At 41.5% G+C, this 26,938-nt stretch overlaps 1 protein-coding gene across 2 annotated transcripts in view; it reads right to left on the reverse strand.

Moving 5' to 3' along the window:
• Positions 1–26,938, reverse strand: part of ARL15 (ADP ribosylation factor like GTPase 15) — a 314,760-nt gene that overhangs the window by 281,713 nt on the left and 6,109 nt on the right. Inside the window, exon 1 of one of the 2 annotated variants that reach the window (XM_039543480.1) lies at positions 5,834–5,881. The exons of the other annotated variant lie outside the window; for it this stretch is intronic. Coding sequence (XP_039399414.1) covers positions 5,834–5,866 — 33 coding nt within the window. The 5' untranslated portion in view covers positions 5,867–5,881. Of the gene's footprint in view, positions 1–5,833; positions 5,882–26,938 lie in introns of those variants that run through there. 2 annotated transcript variants of the gene reach the window in all.

Below are 26,938 nucleotides of genomic sequence, written 5' to 3' on the forward strand. Positions count from 1 at the left end.
TGACCCATCTTGCATAAAACATTATTTATGCCATATTCATATAATATTTCTATGAAGAATATGGGGTGCGGTGTCACACCAAAGTCACATAGTAACAGGGTGGATAAAAATCAATTATTTTTATTTTTTTAAATCTTTTTTTTTTTTAATTTAAAATACTTTGAGGAAAAAACCTATTTATCAAAAAAATCCAATCTAAAGAGATGATGCATCTTAATTAAAACTAGCTCAAATGTATCTCATCATGGAATAGGGATTATAAATTCTAATTCTATAGTATGAGACAATATATTCATGTAATGTTTAAGATTTGTAAATGAGTTCCAATAGTTCATGGATTAGGGACCCAATTTTATGGAGTTCCAGGGGCTTCTGTATAGATTATTTAGGTTAATCTTTCTATCTACCCAATGGGACTCAGTGCTCAGTCTAGAAAATACCTTCAGAGATGCTTAGTTTTGCAAGTTCTCAGACTGTGGATGTGCGTCTCCAGAGATAACATGCTTGTTAACAGCAAAAATGTTTTTAAATAAATAATATATAGAGGTGAGAAATAACAGACCTTAACCCTATTGTCCCTCTGCAAATTTGTGTACACAGAGTCAAACCCTTACCTCTCTCTCTAAAAGTGTAAAGTTTCAAAAAGTTCACTGAATAGAAGATTGTTGGGGGCTGAATAGATCTGGACAAGGAGAAGTCTGGAGATAAGTGTGAGAAGGGAGGGACAGGCAGTAGAAACCAAAGTGAAACTGTTTGAGCAGCATATTCCAGAAGTCTTGAGGTCTCATTGATTTGAAATTACCATACCATTCTCTCACTAGAAGAAAAAAAAAACTATAACAGCAGCAGGCTGTAAAAGAGACCCAGTTTGGGAATAAGAACCATTCAAAAAAATAAATATATATTTATTTGCTGATGATGTTTTAAAAGAAAGTCACACCAGTGAATTGGTGGAAGTCACTTAAGCACTTGGATTCAGAGACTGTTGAAGTGATAATCTCACTTTAACAGCAGTAGCTTCTTCTGCCGCTGTAGGAAGAATCTCTTCTTCCTTTGGACTAATTCATTCCAAATTGAGAATTTGTTTGGGACCTGAAAAAGCAGGAAAACTGGTTTTCTTTTCCAGATTATGAACAAAAAGGAAAATGAAGGCGAAGATGACAGTTCGCTGCAGAAGCCAATATTTTTAACTTCAAGACTGATGTGATAAACTGGGAAAATGTAGGTGTGGGGATTAAATGAATATGATGCGAGACTTAATTTCTCTGTTCAATTTTGTATTGCTGCCTGATGCTTTAACTGTGATACCCTTATTTTTTGCCTCTCTCCACTGGTTTCCTCTTTTCTCTCATATCAAACCAATTACAGGGGAAGATGGCAACTTCCAAGGCCCATACTGACCTACCCCTACCTCACCTATCACCTCATTCAGTACCAAAAAGTTGACTATTGCCTCTGATCAGCTGATCAGTGTAGTACAATTGGTGCAGGGACTATCTTTCTGTTCTGTATTTGCACAGTGCCCAGCACCCTGGGTCTGGATCCATGACTGGGGCTCCTAGGCACTCTGATAATGGAAAAGCTAGACAAAGTTCAAGTCATAAACAATCACTGGAACAATTTACCAAGGTTTGTGGTGGATTCCCAGTCACACAATTTTTAATTCGAGACTGGACGTTTTCCTAAAAAAAATATGCTCTAATTCAAACAAGAATTATTTCAGGGAAGTAATTTGGCCTATACTATGGGGAGGTCAGACTAGATGATCAGAGTGGTGCCTGCTGGCCTTAGAAACTATGATATAAGTAATAGTAATAAAAATCAAAGGAGGCTGTCAAGGGATTATTAATTAACCAAGCAAGTAAGGTGAAATAATGACATAGATAAATCTGCCGCAGGTACACAGCTTCAACGGAGTTCAGATGATAATGGCTGGCTACAAGAACAGTTTACTCTTTTGAAGGCTAAAACCCAAGATCAAAGGGGAATCCAAAACCCCACAAAAAAAAAATAAAGAAAAGGGCAGGGCTTGGGGTGAGTTAAGAGATGCTGAAAGGCTGGGAAGACACTCCAGGTGCGTGTCTGTTACTACGGCGCTGTAGCACAAACATTCTCTGCTGCAACCACTCTGGAGGGAATTCTGCACCAAAAAATTAAAAAATTCTGCACACAACATTTTAAAATTCTGAAAATTGTGTCAATAAATATATGTGGAGGCTCCAGAATGGCAGTGGGGAGCACAGGCCACTGACTGCACAGAAGTGGGAGATCACTCTGCAGCCCCCATCACATAACATGGACTAGGCAGTGAAGCTGCACACCCCGCAAGGGCCAGGCCTGCCTGTCCATGCCACGCACACTAGAGGTAGACAGGAAGGCTCAGCCCAGCAAGATCCAAGTGTGGAGGAGCTTGGTGTGGGGCAATCTAGGTGTGAGCAGTTTGGTGGGGGGAGATCTGGATGAACAAGGGCTCATTGGTAGGGAGGTTCTGGGTGCAGAGGCAATGGGACTCTGCTGGGTGCTCCAGGTGCAAGTGGTCGGGGCTCAGTGGTGGGGGTCTGTGTGGAGGACTCAGCAGGGTGGAGGTCCAGGTGCTGGCTAGATGGGGTGCAGTTCGAGGTGCTGGCTTGGTGGGGCTCAATGGGGTGGGAGGTCAAGGTGCGGAGGGCTAGTCAGGATGGTCCAGGTGCAAATGGGGGTTTCAGTCCTGTGGGGCCGTCTGGATGCAGGGGTGGGGTCCAGATGCAGGGACGTGGGGCTCCCAGATGCAGACTATGAGGCCTGTTGCGGTGTGGTTTGGGTTCTGGGTGCAGGGGGTGAAGCTTGGTGGTGCAATCTGGATACGAGGTGCCTATGCAGTGGTGTAGAATTCCCCCAGAAGTAATCAACAGGCAGTAGCTAGCTCCAGAGAAGAATTCTTCCATCAAACAGCCCTGAGCAATGCAGCTAGTTAGACCTAAGTTTTAGATGTGGACCAGGACTCACAGAGACAGGGGGAGACAAAAGCTGTGAGGAGGTCAGGCTGCTTCTCCCTGCCAGAGGAGGAGTGAGCTGGGCTAAGAGGAGCTTACAAAGATGTAAGTATGTCCATATGCCTTACACTGTTTTTCAACTTTGCTCTAAATGTTTTGTACCTTTAAGGAATGAATAAATACTACTTTGCTTTGAGGAAGCTGTTTGGGTCACTTTAATCAACTGCTGTTACAGGCTCCCAAAAGGAAACTTTTCCAGGGTCCAACCCCAGTTGGACTTGTTGAATTAGTCACGGCTGGTACCTGGGGACCGTACTCCATGCTCCAGTGTGAGAGAGGGCAGAGTCAGAATTCTACCTGAGGACAGGTGGACACTTGAGGCCTGACGCCTATGCATATGCACTTGGTGAGGCCCCAAACAATGGATAGTGTAGCAGGTAACCTGGTAATTATGGATTTATTACCCTCAATTTTGTAAGACATAGGGCCTCACTTTTCACTCTTGTTAGCCACATTTTTGCTTGGAGTGTACTGAAGTATGGTATTTGAGATGTACTAAATCCCTGATTACTAGCCTTTGAACATATAAATAACTGTCTTCTCCTGCACGTCTAATATAGTAACTCAACACAAATGACAACAGTATCTCAAGCACTGTAGTTGATGTTTACTCCCTTTGACAACATCACAATTAGCATGATAAAACCATTAAAATTCAAAAGTGAGATTTTTGTACACAAGTTCTCACCAGTGAAATAAAAATGTGTCAGTTTTGAGGTCTTCTGAACGCTACTGAATACAAATAGAATTAAAGCTTGTGTGAAATATAAACCACATTTAAGTATTGCAACAGGGATTGATATAAAAGGATTATTAATTTGAAAGGATAACTGAACTGCCATTCCAAAGATAGCTCCAGTACATCCTCTCAGTAAAGAGCATTTACAGCTTTCTTTAGAGAGGAACAAGATTCTGAGGAGTCCCAGAGCACTGTAAAGGAACACTCTTGAAGCCTAGTGTTAAGGAACTATAAACAACACAGAACTCAAATACCCTGTTTTAAAACTACCTGTAACATCTATACAAACGTTTAGATATTAAGGTGATGGGAACTCTAAATATACCAAGATTAAACAGATGTATATTGGGGAAGAGTTACAAAGGACCCAAACCATACTTCCCAGTGCCACTTTACTCCGATTCTCTTCGAAGTCTGATATTCCTTCATATTAGCTATCATTAGCTAGCTAGCTTTAGCAACTAAAACACTCAAATGGATGACTTTTGCATTTTATTTAATTAGCTTGCTCTACTACTCACATTTGTGACCTCTGCCCAAGTAAGGCAAATATCTATCGTTGAACAAATGCAGGAAGTCTTTTGAAAATGGTGAGTTGGACTATTCTCAAAGTTAACTACACTCTATAATCATATGGCAGAAAATGAAAATACTGGCTATCATGATGTTATTTGGCCTCTGATCAAGCCAAACACAGCCCAAACAAAAATAAGAGTATAGCATTATGAGCCTGATCTTGCAAAAGTTAGTACTGCAATTGAGTTTACAGTTGTATCTGAATGATTGTAATGTTGCTGCAATTGCATGTACAGATAAACATCTATAATTTGCACATGCAAATTCCCTATTTGTGCAATATTGTAAATGTGCATGCAATTACAGTAGTTATGCAGTTGCATGTGCACTTTCTTGAGCTGAAGGAATAATTTATCCTCTCTGTGGACCAGCCCCTAGAGAGAGAATGCCAGTAGACTATATAACTTTTTGCAAGAAAGCAGAAGAATGTTGGGGATGAGGAATCCAGCGTAATCTTGGATTATGGGAGAAGAGCGTGGTCTGGTGTTTATGAACAGGATAATCAAGCATACAGGTTTGGTACATACATAATTAAAGTCAGTTTGTCTCAGATTTAGGGCTCTTATATTAGAGATTTGGGCTCTCTTCTCAGCACTGTCTGGAGCAAACTTACTAAAAATGTGAGGAATCATAAATACTGGATGCCTTTTAGTATAGGCAGCATAAGACCTTGCTCAAGAAGAAGTGTCACAAAATGCAAACAGTGGTCAATAGAGGTGAAATTTGAACTTACTGTTTCCTGGCTCACCTTAATGAGCTTTCCCCTATCCTACAGGGTACCAGAATGGGGAACACTACATGATCAAGAAAGACTAACAAGTGGCCTGATTTCACCAAACTATGGTAAGTCCCTCAAAATCCAGTACACTTCAGAGCTCTCGGCTACAGGTTCTTTGTTTTTTTAACAAAGTGCTTCTCATCAGTTCATGGCTGTGGGAAGCAGTGCTATACAAACCAAAGCTGATGTCTCACGTTGCTGCCTACTCTGTGGGGGATGAGGTCTCAGGAGCATCCAGCCATGACCTTTGAAGCTGCTCAATAGCTCAGAGGCAGTGTGGTATAACAAATGAGGCACTTAAGGTATGTCTACACTGCAACCACAAGGTCTGACTGCAGCTTACGTAGACGTAACCCAAGTTAGGTGCCAAAGTAGTGAAGCTGTGGCAGTATGGACAGTACATGCCCATCCAAACCCTGGATAATTACTCACGCTGAAATCTGTGCTGCCATGGCTTCATTCTCCAGTACCCAAGCTAGCTAGATTAAAGCTATCTCAGGTATGTCTACATGAGCTACAATCTCCAAGGGTATGTCTACACTGCAAACAGGGACTTCTGCATTCTAATCCTGAATGACACTCTTCCTGGCCTTGTTCACATCATCTAACCTTTCTGCCTTAGTTTCCCCCCCTCCCCCACCCCAATCTGAGAACAGATAATTCTCTCCCACCTGACAGGAAGGAAGACATTAGCTGCTTGATCATTACCTGTCTGTAAGGCACAATATATTCAGTGTTCATATTCACCAGAATGTGCACAAAATCCTCCAACAGCTGAGAGCCTAGAGTTCCCAATATCCAATTTATTTGGACAATTGTCTCTCTCTCAACACTATTATGTTCCACTTCTGTTGCAGCAGACTGCAGGGGGAATGGGGGGGGTGGGGAGAGAGAAGAGAGGAAAATATCCCACATAAATGACTGAATCCATTTGGTTCAGGGTGTGTCTAATAGAACCATGGGGCTAACCTTTCTCCAAACCCACAGGCCAGCCCGGTACACAGTGGTGTGACCATGGTGAATAGGAATGGGTGGCACTGGAAGCTGGAGACAGGAAAGGGAAGGTAGAGTTGTTTTTAATCAGCCTACCCCAACAATGTTGAAGCCAATTATGAATGGAAATTTCTACATTTCCAAAGGGCAACAAATAAAACTTTTTTTTTCCCCTGCTGCTTTTTTTGTGCCTTTGTTTTGCTGCTTGGGTCAAGGACATGACATGGGAAAGGGAGGAGTACACAGGATATAGTACAAGAGCTTTGTTATACTGTAACTTTGTATTTTCCAATGAGGAACAACAGAAAAAAAAATTCTCATAGGAGCCTCTCCACATTTATGTTGTAATGTGGCTCCTGAACCTTTCCAAAAACTTATATGCTGATCACTTGTTATCTCCATTTGTTTCAAATGAGTGTTGCAGGCTTTACCCATAGAAATGGAAGAAATGCATCACTTCCATTTTATCCAACTATTAGACAAATGCCTTAGTAATACTGAATGTAAAGTAGATGAAGTAATATTTTTAAGTCCCCAGACATACCAGTTTAAAAGATTATCACTACAGGATTATAAACAAAGACAGGTAAAACTGTTAATCATAAAGTAAACAAAAAAGACTTGAAAGCACCAAGTTTGCATTAGACACCACACATACCACAGGTAGATAGACTATAATAAAATAAAAATACAATAGGGTAGTTACCATAGAACTCAACATGCTGGTTCAGGTTCAGTGGATAATTCTACTGGAAGTTACAAGTAATAATGGTTTTAGTTTTTGAAAACTATCTACTAACATTAATACAATTTCACAGCAATATCTCCATTCCCAATGTGCAAACAAACAAAAAATTACCAAAGGGACTTAATAAAAGGGATCAATATGTTTATAATTCTAGGATGCAGTGTTAATGGTTAAAAAGACAAGGAAAACCAATCAGCTTCCAAAAGTTCTTGAAGAGGGAGATTCAGTCATACCCGTGAATTTGCTTTACCAGTTCAGAGTCAAACTAAACCTCTATCTCGATATAACGTGACCCGATATAACATGAATTCAGACATAACGCGGTAAAGCAGTGCTCTCGGGGGCGGGAAGGGGGGCGCTGCGCACTCCGGGGGATCAAAGCAAGTTTGATATAACACGGTTTCACCTATAACACAATAAGATTTTTTGGCTCCCAAGGACAGCGTTATATCGAGGTAGAGGTGTACTACTATGTGTAGGTTGAAAGGCTTTACCCTTGCCCCAGGTGAAGGGAGAATGAACAATGAAGACATTTCTTGCCCTCCATTTACCTTTGCAGTCTGATTTCAGAGCAGGAAGGTGATTCCCTATAGCAGAGGTCCCCAACGCGGTGTATCTAAATGCGCCCACGTCCTGGCCGGTGGTGGAGCCTCTGCCGAAATGCCGCTGAATTTTGGCGGCAACACCTCTCGATGATGCTACTTGCCGCCGACAGGTGACGTCATCGAGAGGCGTCGCCGCCGAAATGCCGCAGAAATTTGGCAGCATTTCGGCAGGTGCTCCACCGCCGCCATGGTCCTTCGTCTGGCGCCCGGTGGGACCACTGCCCTATAGTGATTAGAAACCCAAAAGTAATATTTTTAATGTTATAGTTTTGGAGAAGAAAAAAATGCCAATGTAGAAAAGTTAGAGAAATTTAGTTAGAAATCTTTAAATTCTGTGAAAGGTTTGGAGACAGACAATTCTGTGATATTCTTCCTAAAGGGCAGTTCTAAGCCCTGGATCGGATCCAGAGATCTGGTAAGCCTGGCGGTGATATAGGGAAGGGGAACATCTCACTATCAAGACGTTCATATCATGGAGGGCAGAGTGAACATCAGATTTTTCCTTCTTCAGACACAGGTTAAGTTCCCCATTTTTTTTTTAAACTAGTTTATTTTTAGACGTACCATTACAATATTTCTTCTCCCCATTTAACAAGCTCTCCAGCCAGATGCTGCAGAACTTGGGAGATGTCCATAACAACACACATTCCAGAATTCTTTCATCTATGGAAAAAAACTGCTCCCAAGTCACAGCTGAAATAGGAAGCTGGGTTGAGAAGGCATCTGTCTTCATTTATTGGGGTGCTGGTAGGAGAACTAATTTAAGCATCCCAAACACCATAATGCAGGTTGGCATTTTCTGCAAGAGGTCATTGGTTATTGTCATGCAGCGTATAGACCCCATGCTGGCCCGGCAACAAAGGAGTTAATGCAGCAACTATGAGGCAGTGATGATTTTTATACTCCCAATGTCTGTGAGTTTGCCAGAGCTGAGAAGCAGGGGGCGGGAGGGGCAGTTGTCACAGGAGCAAGCAGGCTGGAGAAAGAAAGCCTCTATAGGCATGGGAGGTTGTATGCACCCAAATCTTCAAGTATCAGAGGGGTAGCCATGCAGGCAGTTGTTTAGAGGGCTCATACTCATGGTGTGTTTGTTTGCAAGACCATACCATATGCAATTGCAGGACCAAGTGGTCCAGCAAATTCTACTACAATTTTCTGTGGAATCCTGCAGAAGGCTCCTGTGAAGTTACAAGCTTTATAGGCCATTCCACTTTTTGTGAAAGAATGCCTGAAATGCATATCTAGGGTTTCATAAATAATGTCACATCAGAATTATACCTCAGAGAAAATATCCCAATATGCAACAATTACAATGTAAAAACTTATTACACTATGGGCAACGCACATTTTTTTTTCTTAAAGAGCATCAGGATATTCCAAATCAGATTTTTTTCATTTTTTATTTTTAAATAGTCACACACTACACTTTATAACAGATGGAAAGCTGACCAATTCTCCCTAGCATGGAGCCTCAGGTTAACATTCCCAGCTCTGCCACTTAATGAATTTGACTTTGGCCAGACAACCTCAGCATCTCAATTTCTCCATCTGCCAAACAGAAATATTGCTAGTTCACCTTTCAAATCCATTGATGACGCGCATCATATACCAAGTGCTCATAATATAGCAAACCCTGACACACACAGTTTCCTATAGCTCTTCTCTACTGCATGAACAATAATTACCATAAATGTCCTTTCCCTACCCTGCAACCTCCCCTGCTGCTCTGGACCTTTTCAGAGCCTCTATCATATTTTTTCTTGAATTCCTCCATAGTGGTCTCTGTGGCTGGAAAAGCTTCATTGCATTTAGCACTTCCATAAATTACAAGGTACCTGTGATGCTGACAGACTCATAGAATTTAAGGTCAGAAGGGACCATTATGATCATATAGTCTGACCTCCTGAACAATGCAGGCCACAGAATCTCACCCATCCACTCCTGTAACAAACCCCTAACCTATGTATGAGTTACTGAAGTCCTCAAATTGTGGTTTGAAGACCTCAAGCTTCAGAGAATCCTCCAGCAAGTGACCCGTGCCCCATGCTGCAGAGGAAGGCGAAAAACCTCCAGGGCCTCTGCCAATCTGCCCTGGAGGAAAATTCCTTCCCAACCCCAAATATGGCCAGGTGCCAGCTCATGCCAAGGCCCCTAGCCCTCACTGAACACTGGTTTCAAGCTATATTTAGACTTGATGAAATGCTTATATTGCATTGATCTCACTTATAACAGCCACAGCCCATGGTATAAAGTTATACTGTTTGCATTGTAAACCTCTGTAATTGAGCAACAGGAAAGCATGGAGCTAGAAGCATTAATTTGTGTAAAGTATTGGTTCTGCTCCCTCAAAGGCACACTGAAACCAAATGAGGCATTGTGAAACAAAAGGACAAAGACTGTGTTGATTGTTCTCCACCACACCCAAGAAGAGGACACCTGCATGTTAACTCACCCCATCAGCCTGAACTCTGGGGGAAGGGAATAAAAATGCTTAACAAGAAGGGACTGTATCACTATGTTGCTTGGAATTCAGTATTTCTAAGGGATCACCAAGCTGCTTAGTTTGGGTTAACCTTAAAAGGACACGTGGCTCTTACATATATAGCAGCTACCATTACCTTTTGGAACCCAAGACTGTCACAACTGATACAAAAGACCTTGAACAGCTATGCAAAGAGAAGGGAATATCCTTTCAAAGAAAAACCCCAGATCAGGAATTGAGAGCTTTGCTCATACATTTTGACCTCGCATCCAAGCACCTTCCTGCCCCAGATACCACTGCAATGGAACTGGCCCAATTAAGGCACCTGAGAACCTGGGAAGAGTAGGAGCACAAGGGACTGATGGCAGAACTGCAGACTTAGAAGACCAAAGAAACCGAGGAGGCAGATGAGAGCGCCCACCAAAGATGCACAGCCAGCGAACGCGTCAAGGAGAAAGCCCATCAAAAACACATGGAGCTAGAAGCTGAGAAGAGGGCACATCAGAAACCGATGGAAGCTCACGTACTGCAGCTCAAGGTATTGGTGCAGCAAAAGGAGTGTCCCCACTTAGTGCGTCCACTCACCCATCCAAATACAGGGGAGCAGGAGAAAGTCTGCCCAATTTATTACACAAACACACACTCTGAACTGTTTGGTAACTCCAGTTGAAGTAGCAAACTGCTGAATATTAACTCCTTACAGGGACAGCAGACCTTTGATAGCTGCACTGTCCAGGCGAGGGCTGGACAGCACAGAACACACATTTTGAGAAAACTGGGAGTGTATTGGGGTCACCCTGCAAGTGGTAACCAAGGCTGGTGGAAGCCAGAATGTGACTGGAGTGTTGCTGACAAGCTGCTGGGATCAGAGCTGCAGCTGTACACAGATACTCAGGGTGTGACCTGCATGCTGTTAGGCTGTTTGTGATCAGTCCTGGTTGGGAGCTACATCTGCGAAGCACTGTGAGGCACCCAAGATTGTGGGTCAGGGAATGACAACCCCTCACTGGTCTGGATTGCACACTGAATGTGATGGTAACTATTTTTTTTTAAAAACACAAACTAAAGTGAAATTAAAAGCCATGCTGTCGAACAGGAGAGCACTTGGGACACAAGCAGCACTGTTACTGCAAAGGCAGCTTATTTAACTTACTGATGCACTGCCTCTTATTTATAGCCTATTCTATCTTGTGTTAAACTAAGCAGTTTAACCAATAGTTGTAGGTTGTGTTTGCACTAATCATAAGGCAGAAGCTGCTTATGTGTATGCTTTCACTTGACTCCCCGTATTTGTATATTGTGTGCTTTCACATTTTCTCAAATTATTTTAATTTGGACAGATATTAGTATAATTTTTCTATAGAGGCAATAGGTAGCTTGTTATACCTTGCAGCTATTAAAACTGTGTTCTGTAATCCTGTCAGATCACAAGCTAAGCAGGGTCAGGGCAAATCTGTATTTGGAAAGACTTCCACAGAAATCTAGGTGCCAGAGCTAGTGATGCTATTGATTCAGTAGATAGAGGGGGAAAAGCACTAAGGATTTATCTACATTACAGACTTTTATGGTGTTCAACATATTTGCAAAGGGTCAAGTTAGCTGACATGATGCTGGCCACAAGTGATGGGCCAGTGCAGCATTCAGTACCAGGTCAACTAGCTATGATTAAACCCTGCATAGCTAACACAATGCTAAACAATTCTATAAAATAAACGAGCCCTGAGGATCTTAGCCCTGGAATCCTGGTGAGATTCTAATCCAAGCAATAATTCTACCTACCTAAATTACTGTTTGTGGACACAGCACTCTTCACTTTTTGTCAGAGATCGTGGCCAAGTGTTCCTGGGCACTATTTAACTGCTGCCACTTTCCATTCCATTAGGCTACACCAGGGGTTGGCAACCTTTCAGAAGTGGTATGCCGAGTCTTCATTTATTCACTCTAATTTAAGGTTTCGCGTGCCGGTAATACATTTTAATGTTTTTTAGAAGGTCTCTATCTATAAATCTATAATATATAACTAAACTATTGTTGTATGTAAAGTAAATAAGGTTTCAAAATGTTTAAGAAGTTTAATTTCTTTCTGAAGAGAATCAACAGCAGAAGTGGTAACACAGAGCCCTAGTGTAGACAAAGCTCCAAGGAACCACTGGTGTTTAATCTGTGTGTAACTTAAACCTGTTCAAAGCCAGTCTATGGACAAGCCAATGGTTAAAATACCACTGGTACCTCATCTATACTCCCACATACCATTGCTACCAGTTCAGTTGCACTGGTGGTAGCAATGGTGGGAAGATTTTCGGGGGGAATCCTGTAGCACAGATAAAGGTTAACATGTCTTACACACCTTCACTGGGAAGTTGAGAGGTTTAATTCATTTCATGCTTAGAAAGTCTTTGGGTGCTGTGGATGAAGTTACATATCATATATAGATGCACACATTTAACATTTTCATTATTTTTCAAAAAAATGTTAGTTTGGTTGAAAGGAAAGTCAATTTATACAAACTTTAGTTGACTGTGGTTTACTAGAAATCTCAACTGTTGTGTAAAACACAAAAACAAAATCACAATTTAAATGCAAAATCATGTTTTCTATGTTACAGTCCTCTGCATTATTGTTAAATTTAAAAATCCAAAAAAAACTCACAAGGACAAGCACTTTCTTATACACTTTCACATTTAATAATGCTTTGATAGTATAAGCCAGTGGTTCTCAAACTTTTTTTTCCACGGACCACTTGAAAATTGCTGAGGATCTCAGTGGACCACTTAATGATCTTTCCAAATGTTGTTTGTACCATTACCTAACTATTGTAAAGTGCTTTGGATAAAAACGCTATATTTAAAAAAAAAAAAACACACCTTAAACTTTTTGTTCTACAAATAAAAGCACACAACTCATATTTTAAATGTCAGTAGTCTTACCTTTCTAATGTGATGGATGTGCCCTCTCTTCCCTGCTGTGGCAGCCCTCGAGGTGGGTCTGGGAAGAAAGGGGGGTCTCTCCCCTGCCACAGAGCTGAGGGTGGTAAGGAGGGCCGTCTCTCCCTGGCAGCTGCAGCCCTGTAGCTGGGGAAAGTCGCCCCTTTCTCTGGCCGCCACAGCCCTGCACATCCCAAATTCCCCTCACCCCCTCTTCTCACCCCACTGCCCCCTCCCACCTACCCCCTATTTCCCCCCCAACACCACCACCCCACCTTACATGTGGGTCTTCTTCGGGGTCCAGGCACCTAATTAGTGGAGGCACGCTTGCATGGCTCCACTAGTTAGGAGGGCAGCCCTTAATTCTCTCATGTGCAGCCGCCCAGGCACGCACCTTAGACAGAACTATCCACAGACCACCCGAATGGGGCTTGCAGACCACAGTTAGAGAACCTTTGGTATAAGCAATACACAGTTTACTTTACACAAACAAGATCCTTTTGCAAATCAGGTTCCCAACTCCTGCTTTGAAATACCTGAGATTTTCTTTTACAAAAAGCTATTCACTTAGTTTGAATGTTTGCTTCCTATGCAAATACCAGTTCTACAAACAGCAAATGTGAGATGGATACAGTCAGACATTCTCTAACGAAATTAAAATAAAATATTACCAAGAATTTTATTTACTAGGCAATCAAATGTTTAATTTTTGAGAAACAAGCCATCAGCCAGTTTTGTTTGAAGGTAGCCTGCAAAAGAGATTTTCATCAATGATTGTTAAGCCCTTTTTGACTTCTTTATGATGTATGAAGAGGCATAAGAAGGTTCTGTGTGGGTATTGGGTCCCCTCCCTCCCCCAAAAAAATTTTTTTAAACAGATGATGTTCTTACATTTCTACTCTGGTCTTCTCTGAACTAATGAAAGAAGCTCTGTAATGCCTTAATTAAAAGTAGGGTGACCAGATGGACTGTCTCTATAAAAATCAGGACAGTCCCGATATTTGGGGCTTTTTTCTTATATGGGCGCCAATTACCCTCCAACCCCGTCCCGATTTTTCACGCTTTCTATCTGGTCACCCTACTTAAAAGGATCCGCATTTTGCATTTGTAAAAGGAAGCTTTTTTCACAAGCATTTATGTAAAGTTGATCTTAAAAACCTTCCCTTCAAAACGTCCAATCCATTGTGATGCCATACGTCTATTAGGTCTACAGTCACCTACAGAGGTCAAGACTGGACATGACCTAAATATAAACGTCTAATGAAAAAAATACTGGAAAGGCCTTTTCAGGCCTTCTTTGTAGATCATAAAGAAGTCCAAAAAGTAACAAAATCAATTTCTCCCATTTTTTAAGTTTTTAAATTTGTTTGATCATTTTTATATGTAATCAAACACCAAGCTGTGCTTCCAATGCATTTATGAAGTTCATGAAACTCAAAAAATCCTTTAAATGAAATGCAAGGAGATCTTTTTTATAATGTGGGGAACAAAAAAGTTACAAGCTACCAGTTTTACACTTCGGGTGATTTCTACACATGAGAATTCACTATGTTGTTTACAGGGCCGGCTCCAGGCACCAGCCCAGCAAGCAGCTGCTTGGGGCGGCCAACGGTGAGGGCGGTATGTCCCTCACTCCCTCTCGGAGCAAAGGACCAGCCGCTGAATTCTGAAGCAGTGGCAGCAGAGCTGCAGATCGCGACTTTTTTTGGGGGGGGGGGGAAGGGGGGGAAGAAGAAGAGGGCTGCTTGGGGCAGCCAAAACCCTGGAGCTGGCCCTAGTTGTTTAAGCTGTAATATTTTTAGCATATGAATTAACTGAACAAATGTCACCCACATTAACATAAGAGGAGTCATTTTGATTTAAGACATGAAATGAACAAACACCTCTGAGAATGTCTGGAAGCCACAGACCTCAAAACACCATCAATGGAGCAATTATGGGTCTGTCTGCTTTACCAATGATGATATTATGGAATCCTCATCTGGACTTTCTAAGCATCTGTGGGGATCTGTGGAAGCGACCAGTAAATTATGTGGGACCATCAGGTTTCATTCCCACCCCCACCTTATTTTGAGGGGCTGGGTGGAAAGGGGAGGAGAGGAGGAGCAGAAGAATCACAAAAACAAGCAGAACTTAGTACTTCCTGCTTTCTAAATGCTTTTGGTGTTGGGAGTAAAAATATATATGTTTAAGCCTCCTGCCCATTTAATTATAAAGGGCATCAACTTAATTTTGACAAAAAAATTAAAATATTGTGACAGCTACTCTTAAACAACCTATTTCAATAAAGTTGTTACATTTTCTACTTCATTTTTTAAATATTTAAATAAAATTTCCTCACAATGTCAAAGTCAAACTGAGCAGTTCAGAGAATCAAAGTAAAAACCAAATTGATTTGTATTGCCCAACCTGAAATAAATGCGGAAATATAATAAGTCAAAAGTAAACTTTTCACTTCTGGTACCCTAAGATATTACTAGCAATAGGGAAATTTTGTTGTTTACAACTTACGATTTAAAATTGTCAGGTTGCTTTTATGCTTTTGTACAATTTTTTAAAATTTAGAGCACATACGTAGCCCTCACCTTTGTATTAAAATTACCCAGCACAAAAATTAAACTTAGCATGGTGAAACAATATTTCAATTTTATTTGGATTCCTGTTCAATACTCAGACTCAATACTGATAGTGGTTCTAGCATGATATAGAAGCAAAGGAAAGTATTTTTTGTTGCAAACTCAATTAACAGACAGTGGAAGGTATTTAAATATTTCAAACACAAATGTTAATTAAGAAGATTACATTTTTATTCTAGCATGCAATGTTACTGTAAAATTTTAGGCTGTGTACATAAGCAAGCATTTATAGATTCACATTAATTAAGGAAAGCAAAATTGTACTCAAGCTCTGTAATGGGGTGGATATTTTCAGAATGCAACTGCAATAGGACAAGTAAGAGCAAGAATGTAGCTTGTCTAAACTAGCTTACACACCCCAACTGAGGGGGAAAGAAATACAAAAATATGTAGCCATTGCTGGAATTTTGAAACTGACAAGGTATTACAGGCCCAGTTCTACATTTATCTTATGTTCCCATTATTGATTCTAATATGGGCAAATGTTTTTCCCATGTCACAGTGAAACATTAAGTTAATTTCCACCCTTTGCCCCAACTCTTCAAGACAATGCTAGCAAACTGCCATCTACAATACAGTAGAATCTCAAAGATATGAACAGTAGTTACGGACTTACTAGTCAGACACTCTGTGAAACCGGAAGTCATCTATCAGGCAGCAGCAGAGACACAACCCCCCCCGCCCCGCCACACACACACACAAAACCAACAGCAAATACTGTACTGCTTCAGGGTTTCAGCCCTGGGGCTCAGGGCTTGAACCACCAGGGGCGGCATCAGGGCTCAGGGATTTAGACGGGGGGGAGTGCGGGGCTCAGAGCTTCAGCCCCGCAGCTCTGTTCCCAGCTTCAGCCCTGCTGTTTCAGCCCCAGCAATCCCCCTCTAGATAAAGCCCCAATCCCTGGCTGAAACTGGGAGCAGAGCCATGTGGCTGAAGCCCCAAGCCCAGCACTCCCTTCAGGTCTAAAGCCCTGAGCCCTGGTACTCCCAGGGGGGGGAAAAAAACCCTGAGCCCCCTGCCAGGAGCCTTGGCAGCTACTAGGATCAGAAGCCCTGACCCCCACAGTCCCAACTCTCCCATGGCTGAAGTCCGTAACATCTTGTTCAGAGTTACGGATTATTTCAGAGAGTTACGGACAACCTCCATTCCCGTAACTCTGAGGTTCTCCTGTACTTCAGAAATTGGAACATCACAAAGTCCGTCTGTTCCTCTTTGTTGATTTCTCGTGCTATGTTCACTTCACCCCAAAAATAAATATATATATAAAAATAATTTAAACACTATAACTATATAGACAGATCTGTTTTATTTTAACTTTATTGCTGCTCTAACCTGAAGCTCTGCAGTGTTTCTGCTCATCTTCACATAATCAGACAATGAGGGGGAAAAAAAGAAAAGAAGAAAAAAAAAGAGAACCAGTTCAGGTAGTTAGACTGCTATTCTTGCCCACTACTCTTAACACCTCCTATCCACCTCTGCTGAGAGAATTAGTATAACACGGTACTTCTACCAACAGGAAATTGAAGGAAGATTCAGAGAACTCATTGTATTGAAGTTTTTCTTTAGCTAGCCCAGGTTTCAGCCATCATACAATAAAGTGCCTCACAAGGGGGGGGGGGGGGGCTGTATCCCAAGTAACACTTGCAGTCTTTCACCATCCTTCTATTGCAACTGATTTTGTGCTTTAAAATGTTGTTTACTTACAGTTTATTGTTGCTTTCTGTAAGGATTTTACATGGTAAGCATGAAAGTAAAGAAAAAATAACTTAAAACATTTGCATCTGCAGTTGCAATGAAAAATATTAATTTTCAGGTATATTTTATATTTGATCCAAGCGTGAAGGGCTTTTATTTTTAATAATGGACTATTAGACAGCAACAGTCACATTTAAAGAGAGAGACTGATTCCTTTCCCCCACCCCCTTCCTTGCATGAGCTCCTGCACTACAGGAACGTAACAAAGAATGACCCTTCAAATCATATCCTGACTTTCTTAAACAAAACACTCCCCCCACACACACCCCAACGTTTACTAGTTATTCTATCTGGAATTACTGGAGGCAAATCTATCAGATGATCGCAATTTCCAAAGCTTCTGTTTCTTTCATTCCTGACTAAAAAGTGCTACTGGTAGTAACGAACTGGGAGCCATGTCTTTCTTGGATCTGGGCCATCTAATTCACCACAAGGCTTTTACTTTGCACAGTTATGAAAACATCCAACCAGTTTTGAACAACAATGGAAAACACCACATTGACAGATTTAGTGTCTGGAATGGAGGTTCAAGAATGGAAATAACTCCTTTATCACTCTACAGTACATTAGCACACTAGTTCTGCACCAAAATAAAAATAAATGCAACGTCTAATATCTCCTCCCCATAAAAATATAAAAACATAAATCCAAATTACAGAAGGCACATTCACCTATGTTCCATACACAATACAGTAAAAAATCTTAAATAGACTGATGGGGCCAATTTCATTCCTAGACCTCTTAGGGTGAGATCCACTCTTCATAGAAAATGGTAATTGTTTAAAACCTTCTGCAATGTCTTCATTAAACTTGAGAAGCTTTAAAAAGAAGCTCTCATTTTAAAAAACTGGACTTCAGTCCTGCAACTTGTTCCACATGGGTGGGCCCCTTCTATCCAGGGCCCCAACTCAACTGAACAGGTTGCAGTATAGGCACAAGCATCTGCTTGAAAGGGAGCTTTAGTTCTTAACTTCTTGCGAGGGAAAAGCAGAATGAAACATTTGGCATCTGAAGCAAAACAAGAGCTGGCTGGCAAAAACTGAGCCTAACATAAGAGTTTATTTTTTATTATTATTTGTATTATCATAGTGCCTAGAAGCACTAGTCAAGGACTAGGGTTCTTTGTGTTAGGTGCTGAACACACACAGAACAAAAAGATGGTCCGTGTCTCAGAGGGTTTACAATAAGTATCTTGAGTACTTTTTTTTTTTAAGCCATCACCTAAATAAGTTACTAGCAGCTACAGTGACTGTCACATTTTAAGACCATATAAAATAGGAAGAGCTTACAGAAGGAAGCTTTTATCTACTAATTATTTGAAGCTGCTTGGTACAGATTTGAGCAGTCATCTTGCAGTTAACTTGGCAAACAATAACCAGAATAACCAGAATTGTTTCAATTTCTGTGCAACAATGCTTTTCCCCTGCATAACAAGTGTAAACACACGACACTCCCACTAACTATAACTGAAAAAAATAAATAACCAGAGAGTTCTGTTTTTTGGATAACTGTACCCAAAAAGCCAGAAAAAAAGACCTAAGAGATCATATGATTAAAGTCTGTAGCATAACTAACTATGCCCACCTGCAACTACATTACAGACTACAGAAGATTCAAAGTTGGCACTTACTTATGGTGCAATATTCAATGCAAAAAGTTGATAGCATGTGTATTAAAATTCCTTTCTTTCCACAGAAGAAAGAACAGCCTTAAGCATATTCCATTAATAACATTTCCCATTTAACGCCTGCAGTTCTGTGTGCAGTTCTCCTTTAACTATTAACAAAATGCTCATGTTTTCCTTTACTGATAGCGCACACACATCTTCCTAGGGCTTTTTAAATCCCGTTAGAGATACTGCTCTACTTAAATACAAGTGTTAAAAAAAACCTGATTTTTGAGGTAAGGAGAAATAGGACTAATGGAATGTCAGTGTTATCAGGACAGGAGCTAGGGGAGTTCTGAGAACTGTTATTATGAAAATTTGTTGACTAGATCAGGGTTTCTCAAACTTCATTGCACTGTGACCCCTTTCTAACCACAAAAATTACTACATGACCCCAGAGTGGGGACTGAGCTCCTCCAAGCCCTGCTGCCCCAGGTGTGGGAGCCAAAGCGCCGGCCCGAGCCCCACCACCCAAGGCAGGGAGAGGGGAGGACCCAAAGCCAAAACTCCAGGCAGGAGGCTTGTAACCCGAGTCCAGCTGCCCAGGGCTGAAGCCATTAGGCTTCAGCTTCAGCCCTGGGGCTTGGGTTTTGGCCCCACACCCCAGCAAGTATAAACCAGCACTGGTGACCCCATTAAAATGGGGTCGTGACCCACTTTGGGGTCCTGACCCACAGTTTGAGAACTACTGGACTAGATGCATCAGAAGACAACCCTGTCTACTCCTCTAGCCGATTTTCTCACTAGAGAATGTTTTCCATGACAACAAAGCTGGAATGGATCCTAATGGTTCAAACAGAAGGCAGCTTCAGACGAAATTGAAATGTCACGAATGGCAAAAGGGTTTCTTTAGATTTCTGAATTTCTGTTCCTATTGGGCTGAAACTTGATGCTCCAAAAACTCCTAGGCAAGCACAAAACGTTGTAAAGACCTTTCACCAGTTATTCTGCAGGATACACAGGCTGTCAGTTCAATTTTAGCTTCACTGGGAAGTCAAGTATAATTTGGCAGGCCAAAAAAAAAAAAAAGTGAAGAGCAACTAGCAAAAGACACAAAAACTAACAGCAAAAAAGTTTTAAGTACATCAGATGCAGGAAGCCTGCCAAACAATCAGTGAGACCTTGGATAACCAAGGTGCTAAAAGGAACACTCAAAGAAGCAGGGCCATTGTGAAGAAGCTAAACAAATTCTTCACATTGGCCTTCACTGCAAGGGATTATGAGGGAGATTCCCAGACCTCAGCCACTCTTTTTAGGTGACAAATGTCAGGAACTGTCCTAGACTGAAGTGTCAATAGAGGTGGTTAGGTAATAAAAGGTAATAATTGGAGATATACCAATCTCCTAGAACTGGAAGGGACCTTGAAAGGTCATCGAGTCCAGCCCCCTGCCTTCACTAGCAGGACCAATTTTTGCCCCAGCTCCCTAAGTGGCCTCCTCAAGGATTGAATTCACAACCCTGGGTTTAGCAGGCCAATGCTCAAACCACTGAGCTATCCCTCCCCTCCAATGTGTTTTGGAATACATTGATAAACTAATCAGTAATAAGTCACCAGGCCCAAATCGTATTCACCCAAGAGTTCTGCAGGAACTCAGATATGATATTGCAGTACTACTAACTGTGATATCTAACCTATCGCTTAAATCTGCTTCTGGACCAGATGACTGGAGTGTAGCTAATGTGACACCAATTTTTTTATTTTATTTTTTTAAAAAAGGCTCCAGAGGCAATCTCAGCAATTACAGACCAGTAAGCCTAACTTCAGTTCCAAGCAAACTAGCTGAAACTATAGTGAAGAACAGAATCATCAGACACAGATCATGATTTGTTGGGGGAAAAGACTCACACAGCTTTTCTAAAGGAAAGTCATACTTCAATCTGTTTACCCCCATCAAAGAATTCTAATAAACATGTGGATTAGGGTAATCCAGTGGATAGTGTACTTGGACTTTCAGAAAGCCTCTGACAAGGTCCCTCACCAAAGGCTCTTAAGCAAAATATGCAGTCCTGGGATAAGAAGGATGGTCCTCTCTCATGGATCAGTAACTAGTTAAAAAAAGAGCTTCCTGAACTGTGGGCAGCGGCCTACAGGTAAACCCGACAGAATCCCAGGTGATCTACTGGCAGGGGCAGAGATTGGCGACATGTAGCCCCCCAAAGACTATATCTTTCCACTCCTCTCCCAACTCTGACCCTTCAGCACAGCTCCAGGGTGCACAGCCCCATCCACCTGCCCTGCCTGACAGAGCCTGCGTGGAGAGCATGTGTAGAGGCGAGTTTTGGGGGAAGGTCTGGAAGACAGGGATTTTTGGCATGTAGGGAAGAAGCTGGAGTCAGGGGAGCAGCAGAGGGGCAGCTAGAAGGTTTCCTCTTCCCTTCCTCAGCAAATGGCTTGCAGGTGGCTGGGCAGTGGGAGGGGTCAGGTGGTTTGCTATTTTGCAGTGAGGAGTATCAAGTCTCCCCACAGCTCCAGGGCACTGACCTGTCCCCTTCCCCTCTCCCGTCTCCATTGTCCATGCTAAGAGCCACACACACCCCCCAATGCAGGTAAGGTGACCAGATGTCCCTATTTTATAGGGACAGTCCCGATATTTGGGGCATTTTCTTCTATAGGTGTCTATTATCCCCCAACCTGTCCTGATTTTTCACACTTGCTGTTTGGCCATCCTAATTGCAGGCTGCTCATTGTGTCCTCCTCAACCATCCATCCCTTGCCAGGGTGCAGGATGAAGCTGCCAGTGGGAGCATCTTTAGCCTATCCCCAGCACTTCGGCTCGCTCAGCCATTTTGCCAACTGGGGGCTCTCCTACCCCATTTCCCACAAACTTGGGGTTCCCTCACTTCACACTCCAAACCACACAACACACCCCTTCTAACACCCTTAACTCTTCATATGCCACAACCCAACCCACCCGCTCCAACTCCTCATGTCATCAGTGTCCTCCATCTTAGACCAAACTGATCTGTGACGCCCCTCACCCCTGTGCCCCAGAGGTAGGCTGGGGTTCTCTGGGGCTGAACCCCTGCTCTGACTAGGGGTAACAGGTTCTGTCGCCTTTCTCCAGCTGGCAGGGGCACTCTCCCACCTGCTGCAAGAGAATTAAGCCTTACGGGCTAAGCTGGCGCTGGCACTGACAGTCACAGAACCAAGCAGAAAGTGCCTCACCTGCCACCAGTGACTGGCAACACCATGGGACCTCAGCCACCTCCCCACACCAGCACCCGTGAGGGGCAGAGGTCAGAGGGATCTTGCTTATGGTAAAGGGGAGAGGCATGGAGCTTCGGTTCAATTGCGGCGGAGGAAGGAGGTCAGGGCTTTTGCCTCTGCAAGGGAAGGAGTGCAGTGCATCAATGGTGTGCGCTGAGTGCCTTGGGGACCGTGGTTGCACCTGCTCTCAGGCCACAGCACTAAAGGGCCAGGATCGGAAGGGGAATGGAAAGATGCACCCTTGGAGTACTGGCCACCTGCTGGTACGTATAGTTTGTAATATACGTAATAATTAAAATTAATCTTTCAGAAGTGGTGTGCCGAGTCTTCATTTATTCACTTTAATTTAAGGTTTCTCAGTAATACATTTTAACCTTTTTAGAAGGTCTCTTTCTATAAATCTATAATATATAACTAAACTATTGTTGTATGTAACGTAAATAAAGTTTCAAAATGTTTAAGAAGTTTAATTTAAAATTAAATTAAAATGCAGAGCCCCCCAGACCAGTGAGCAGGACCTGGACAGTGTGAGTGCCACTGAAAAATCAGCTATAGATTGCCTACCCCTGAGATAGCATATAAAAAGTTGAATACACAAAATAAACACCAAATATACAAAAACAGGGTCCCACTAACACACTGTCTCAAATTTGCCCTCCAGTTTTAGAGCTTTAAGAGTTTACATTTTCAAATTTTAATTTACACCCACAAGGGCTAGAATTTTTTTTTTTAAATTAAAGTTGATATTCTCATGCAATCACACCACTCCAGGAGCTAGCGCTATAAGAAAAACACCAAACCTTGTGAGACTTATGATAAGATTGCAAGCACTGACAACAATGAAAACATACCAAATGTTGGAGCCTGCACTGAATATTAAAAGGAGGAATTTGCAGTAGTTATTTTATTCATTTTCACTGCCAATAAAAACCTCTACTTTTAAACTGAACTTGAAACTCCCACAGAATTCAGCACTCCTATGTCAAATACAGAGCCCTTGTTGAAGAATTTAGGAACAGTGATATGGGTTCCTAGCTATACTGAATTTAGGGAGGGAGGAGGGAAGATCACAATATAGCCTCGGTTACTTGTACCAAAGCCATACTTAAGCATATTTCCAAAACCGGAGAAACACTTTCTTTTTAAATCTAAAGACATGTAATATTCAGTGTCACTCTCACCACAGAAGCAGCAACACAATTTGAACTTAGCAGACTTAATTCAACCGTTTTTTCCTGCTTGTATCTGAAACCAAGTAAATTTTTTTTTTGAATGTTCAAAAACCACTAGTGATTTCACAGAATCTAGCTCTGGAAATTAGAGTCACATTTAGCTTGGAGACATTGGGCACTCTCTTGTTTTCACCATGAAGCTTTATAAAGTTTTAGTGTTTATAACAACCACCTTAAAAAGCCAAGAGTTTACCAATGGAACTCAAATTTTCTAGTGGCAACACAAACTAGTTTCAACTTTTGTTTTCATTATCATTTGGAAACAGAAGTGTCCCCCCTTTCTGCCCACTCAAGTGTCAAAAGAATGATTAACAAATTTATTTGAGCATAAGCTTTCGTGGGCTACAGCCCACTTCATCGGATGCATAGAATGGAACATACAGTAAGAAGATATTTATACATACGGAGAACACGGAAAGGTGGAAGTACCCATACCAACTGTAAGAGGCTAATTAATTAAGAGAAGCTATTATCAGCAGGGGAGAAACTTTTGAAGTGATAATCAAGATGGCCCATTTCAAACAGTTGACATGAAGGTGTGAGGATACTTTAACATGGGGAAATAAATTAGTGTAATGACCGAGCCATTCCCAGTCTCTGTTCAAACCTAAGTTAATGGTATCTAGTTTGCATATTAATTCAAGTTCAGCAGCTTCTCGTTGGAGGCTGTTTTTGAAGCTTTTCTGTTGCAAAATTGCCACCATAACATCTGTCACTGAGTGATTAGAGAGATTGAAATGTTCTCCTATTGGTTTTTGAAATGTTATGATTCCTGATGTCAGATTTGTGTCCGTTTATTCTTTTGTGTAGAGACTGTCCAGTTTGGCCAATGTACATGGCAGAGGGACATTGGGGGCACATGATGGCATATATCACATTGGTAGATGTGCAGGTGAATGAGCCCCTGATGGTATGTCTGATGTGATTAGGTCCTATGATGGTGTCACTTGAATAGATATGTGAACAGTGTTGGCATCGGGCTTTGTTGCAAGGATAGGGTCCTGGGTTAGTGTTTTTGTTGTATGGTGTGTGGTTTCTGGTGAGTATGTGGGGGGGCTGTCTGTAAACTTCAAAAACAGACTCCAACGAGAAGCTGCTGAACTTGAATTAATATGCAAACTAGATACCATTAACTTAGGTTTGAACAGAGACTGGGAATGGCTCGGTCATTACACTAATTTAATCTATTTCTCACATTAAAGTATCCTCACACCTTCATGTGAACTGTTTGAGATGGGCCATCTTGATTATCACTTCAAGAGTTTCTCTCCCCTGCTGATAATAGCTTAATTAGCCTCTTACAGTTGGTATGGGTACTTCCACCTTTTCATGTTCTCTGTACGTATAAATATATCTTCTTACTGTATGTTCCATTCTATGTATCCAATGAAGTGGGCTGTAGCCCACGAAAGCTTATGATCAAATAAATTTGTTAGTCTCTAAGGTGCCACAAGTACTCCTGTTCTTTTTGCTGATACAGACTAACACAGCTGCTACTCTAGAAGAATTATTAGGTTTTACGGAGTTAAGACAGCAATCATTATTACCCATTTTATAATGCAGTTACAATCTTTAGTTCAGCAAATACTCCCCATAATATGCAAAGATTCTAAGCCCAGAAGGAACCACTGTGATCATCTAGTCTGACCTCCTGTATAACGCAGGCCATAAAACTTACCCAGAATAATTCTCAGAGCAGATCTTTTAGAAAAATATGTAATCTTGACTTTAAAATGGTCAGTAAGAGAATCCAGCATGACCTTTTGGTAAATTATTCCAATGGTTGATTACTCTCACAGTTAAAATTTTACATCTTATTTCCAGTCTGGATTGTCTAGCTTCAACTTCCAGTTATTGGATCATATTATACCTCTCTCTGGTAAACTGAAGAGCCTATAAAATATTTGTTCATCATGTTGGGCCTGATAGTCTGTAATCATGTCATCCCTTAGACTATTTATCTTAACACAGAGAAGGCTATCACTATAATGCAAGTTTTCTAATCCTTTAATGATTCTTGTGGCTCTTCTCTGAACCCTTTCCAAATCATCAATATCCTTCTTGAACTGTGGGCACTAAAACTGGACACAGTATTCCAGCACCAGTTGCACCAGTGCCAAACACAGGCGTAAATAATCTCTCTACTCCTACCCAAGATTGTCCTGTTTATACATCCCAGGACAACATTCACTCATTTGGCCACAGCATCATACTGAGAGATCATGTTCAGCTGATTATCCACCATGATCCCCCCAGATCTTTTTCTGTCACTGCTTCCCAGCATGGAATTCCTGCATCCTGCAAGTATGGCCTCCATTCCTTTGTTCCTGCATTTACATTTAGCTGTATTAAAATACTTACTGTCTGCTTGCAACCAGTTTATCATGTGATCCAGATCACTCTTAGTAACCTGATCTCTTCATGATTTACTACTTCCTCAATTGTCGGGTCATCCGCAAACTTGATCAGTGATGATTTTATGGTTTTCTTCCAAGTCATCAAAGCATTAAATAGCATAGGACTAAGAATAAATTACTGTGGGACTCCACCGGAAAAAGACCTGCTCCATTACGATTCCCCATTTATAGTTACATTTTGAGACCTATCAGTTAGCCAGTTTTTAATCCATTTAATGTGTGCCATGTTAATTTTACATCATTCTAGTTTTTTAATCAAAGTGTTGGGTGGTACCCAGTCAAGAACCTTACCAATGTAATGTTTGAAAGAATATACCTTTATCAACCAAACTCGCAATCTCATTAAAAAAAAATCAAATTAGTGTGACAGGATCTATTTTCCATAAATGCATGTTGATTTGTATTAAGTTACTGCCTTTTAATTCTTTATTAAAAGAGTCCCACATCAACTGCTCCATTATCTTTGCCAGGATCTATGTCTAACTGAGTTGATTCTCTGAGATAAGAGATACTGTCATGAGCAAGCTTCTTTAAGCACCTTGTGAACTCAAGACTCTGGTTCATCCAACTTTGACATGGGTTTTTGTTTTTTCTTTTGTGATTTTTTTTTTGAGGGGTGGGGAGGATTTAAAAAAAAAAAAACAAACAAACTAGGAGGCAGCTCCCAGAATTACCGCCATTAAAGTGCAGTGCTGCTTATGACCGCAATACTGCCGAACTATCAGAGACCTTGCAGTAGTTTTGGTTTGTAATGTACTTTAGCCACATCAGCTGCTTGAGGTTACAAGACCTCAGAAAATTGCTTTTGATACAAGTTACTTTCCTAGTTCCTGCCTACAACAGAAATAAGCAGCAGAGCTTCCTTCACAATCAGGAGAAACAACATTCATGACTCCAGACCACATGATAATGTGCACCCAATGATTTTGCATCCATAATTTGCCTTCTTTCCCCATGTTATTTCTGTACCTACTAGCATCTTTTATAGCTCTCCATATATTAAAGTGCCTCATAAGCAAAGTCACAAATGCCTGCCATACTTCTTAAACAAATGGAGAGGATGATACCTTGAGATAAATCTTTAGAGGGCACAATGCTTCCAAAAATGGCAATTGGACACCTCAGCCAAAATACAACCCAATAGTC

This window comes from Mauremys reevesii, linkage group 6, assembly GCF_016161935.1.
Source record: "Mauremys reevesii isolate NIE-2019 linkage group 6, ASM1616193v1, whole genome shotgun sequence".
Lineage (NCBI taxonomy): Eukaryota > Metazoa > Chordata > Testudines > Geoemydidae > Mauremys > Mauremys reevesii.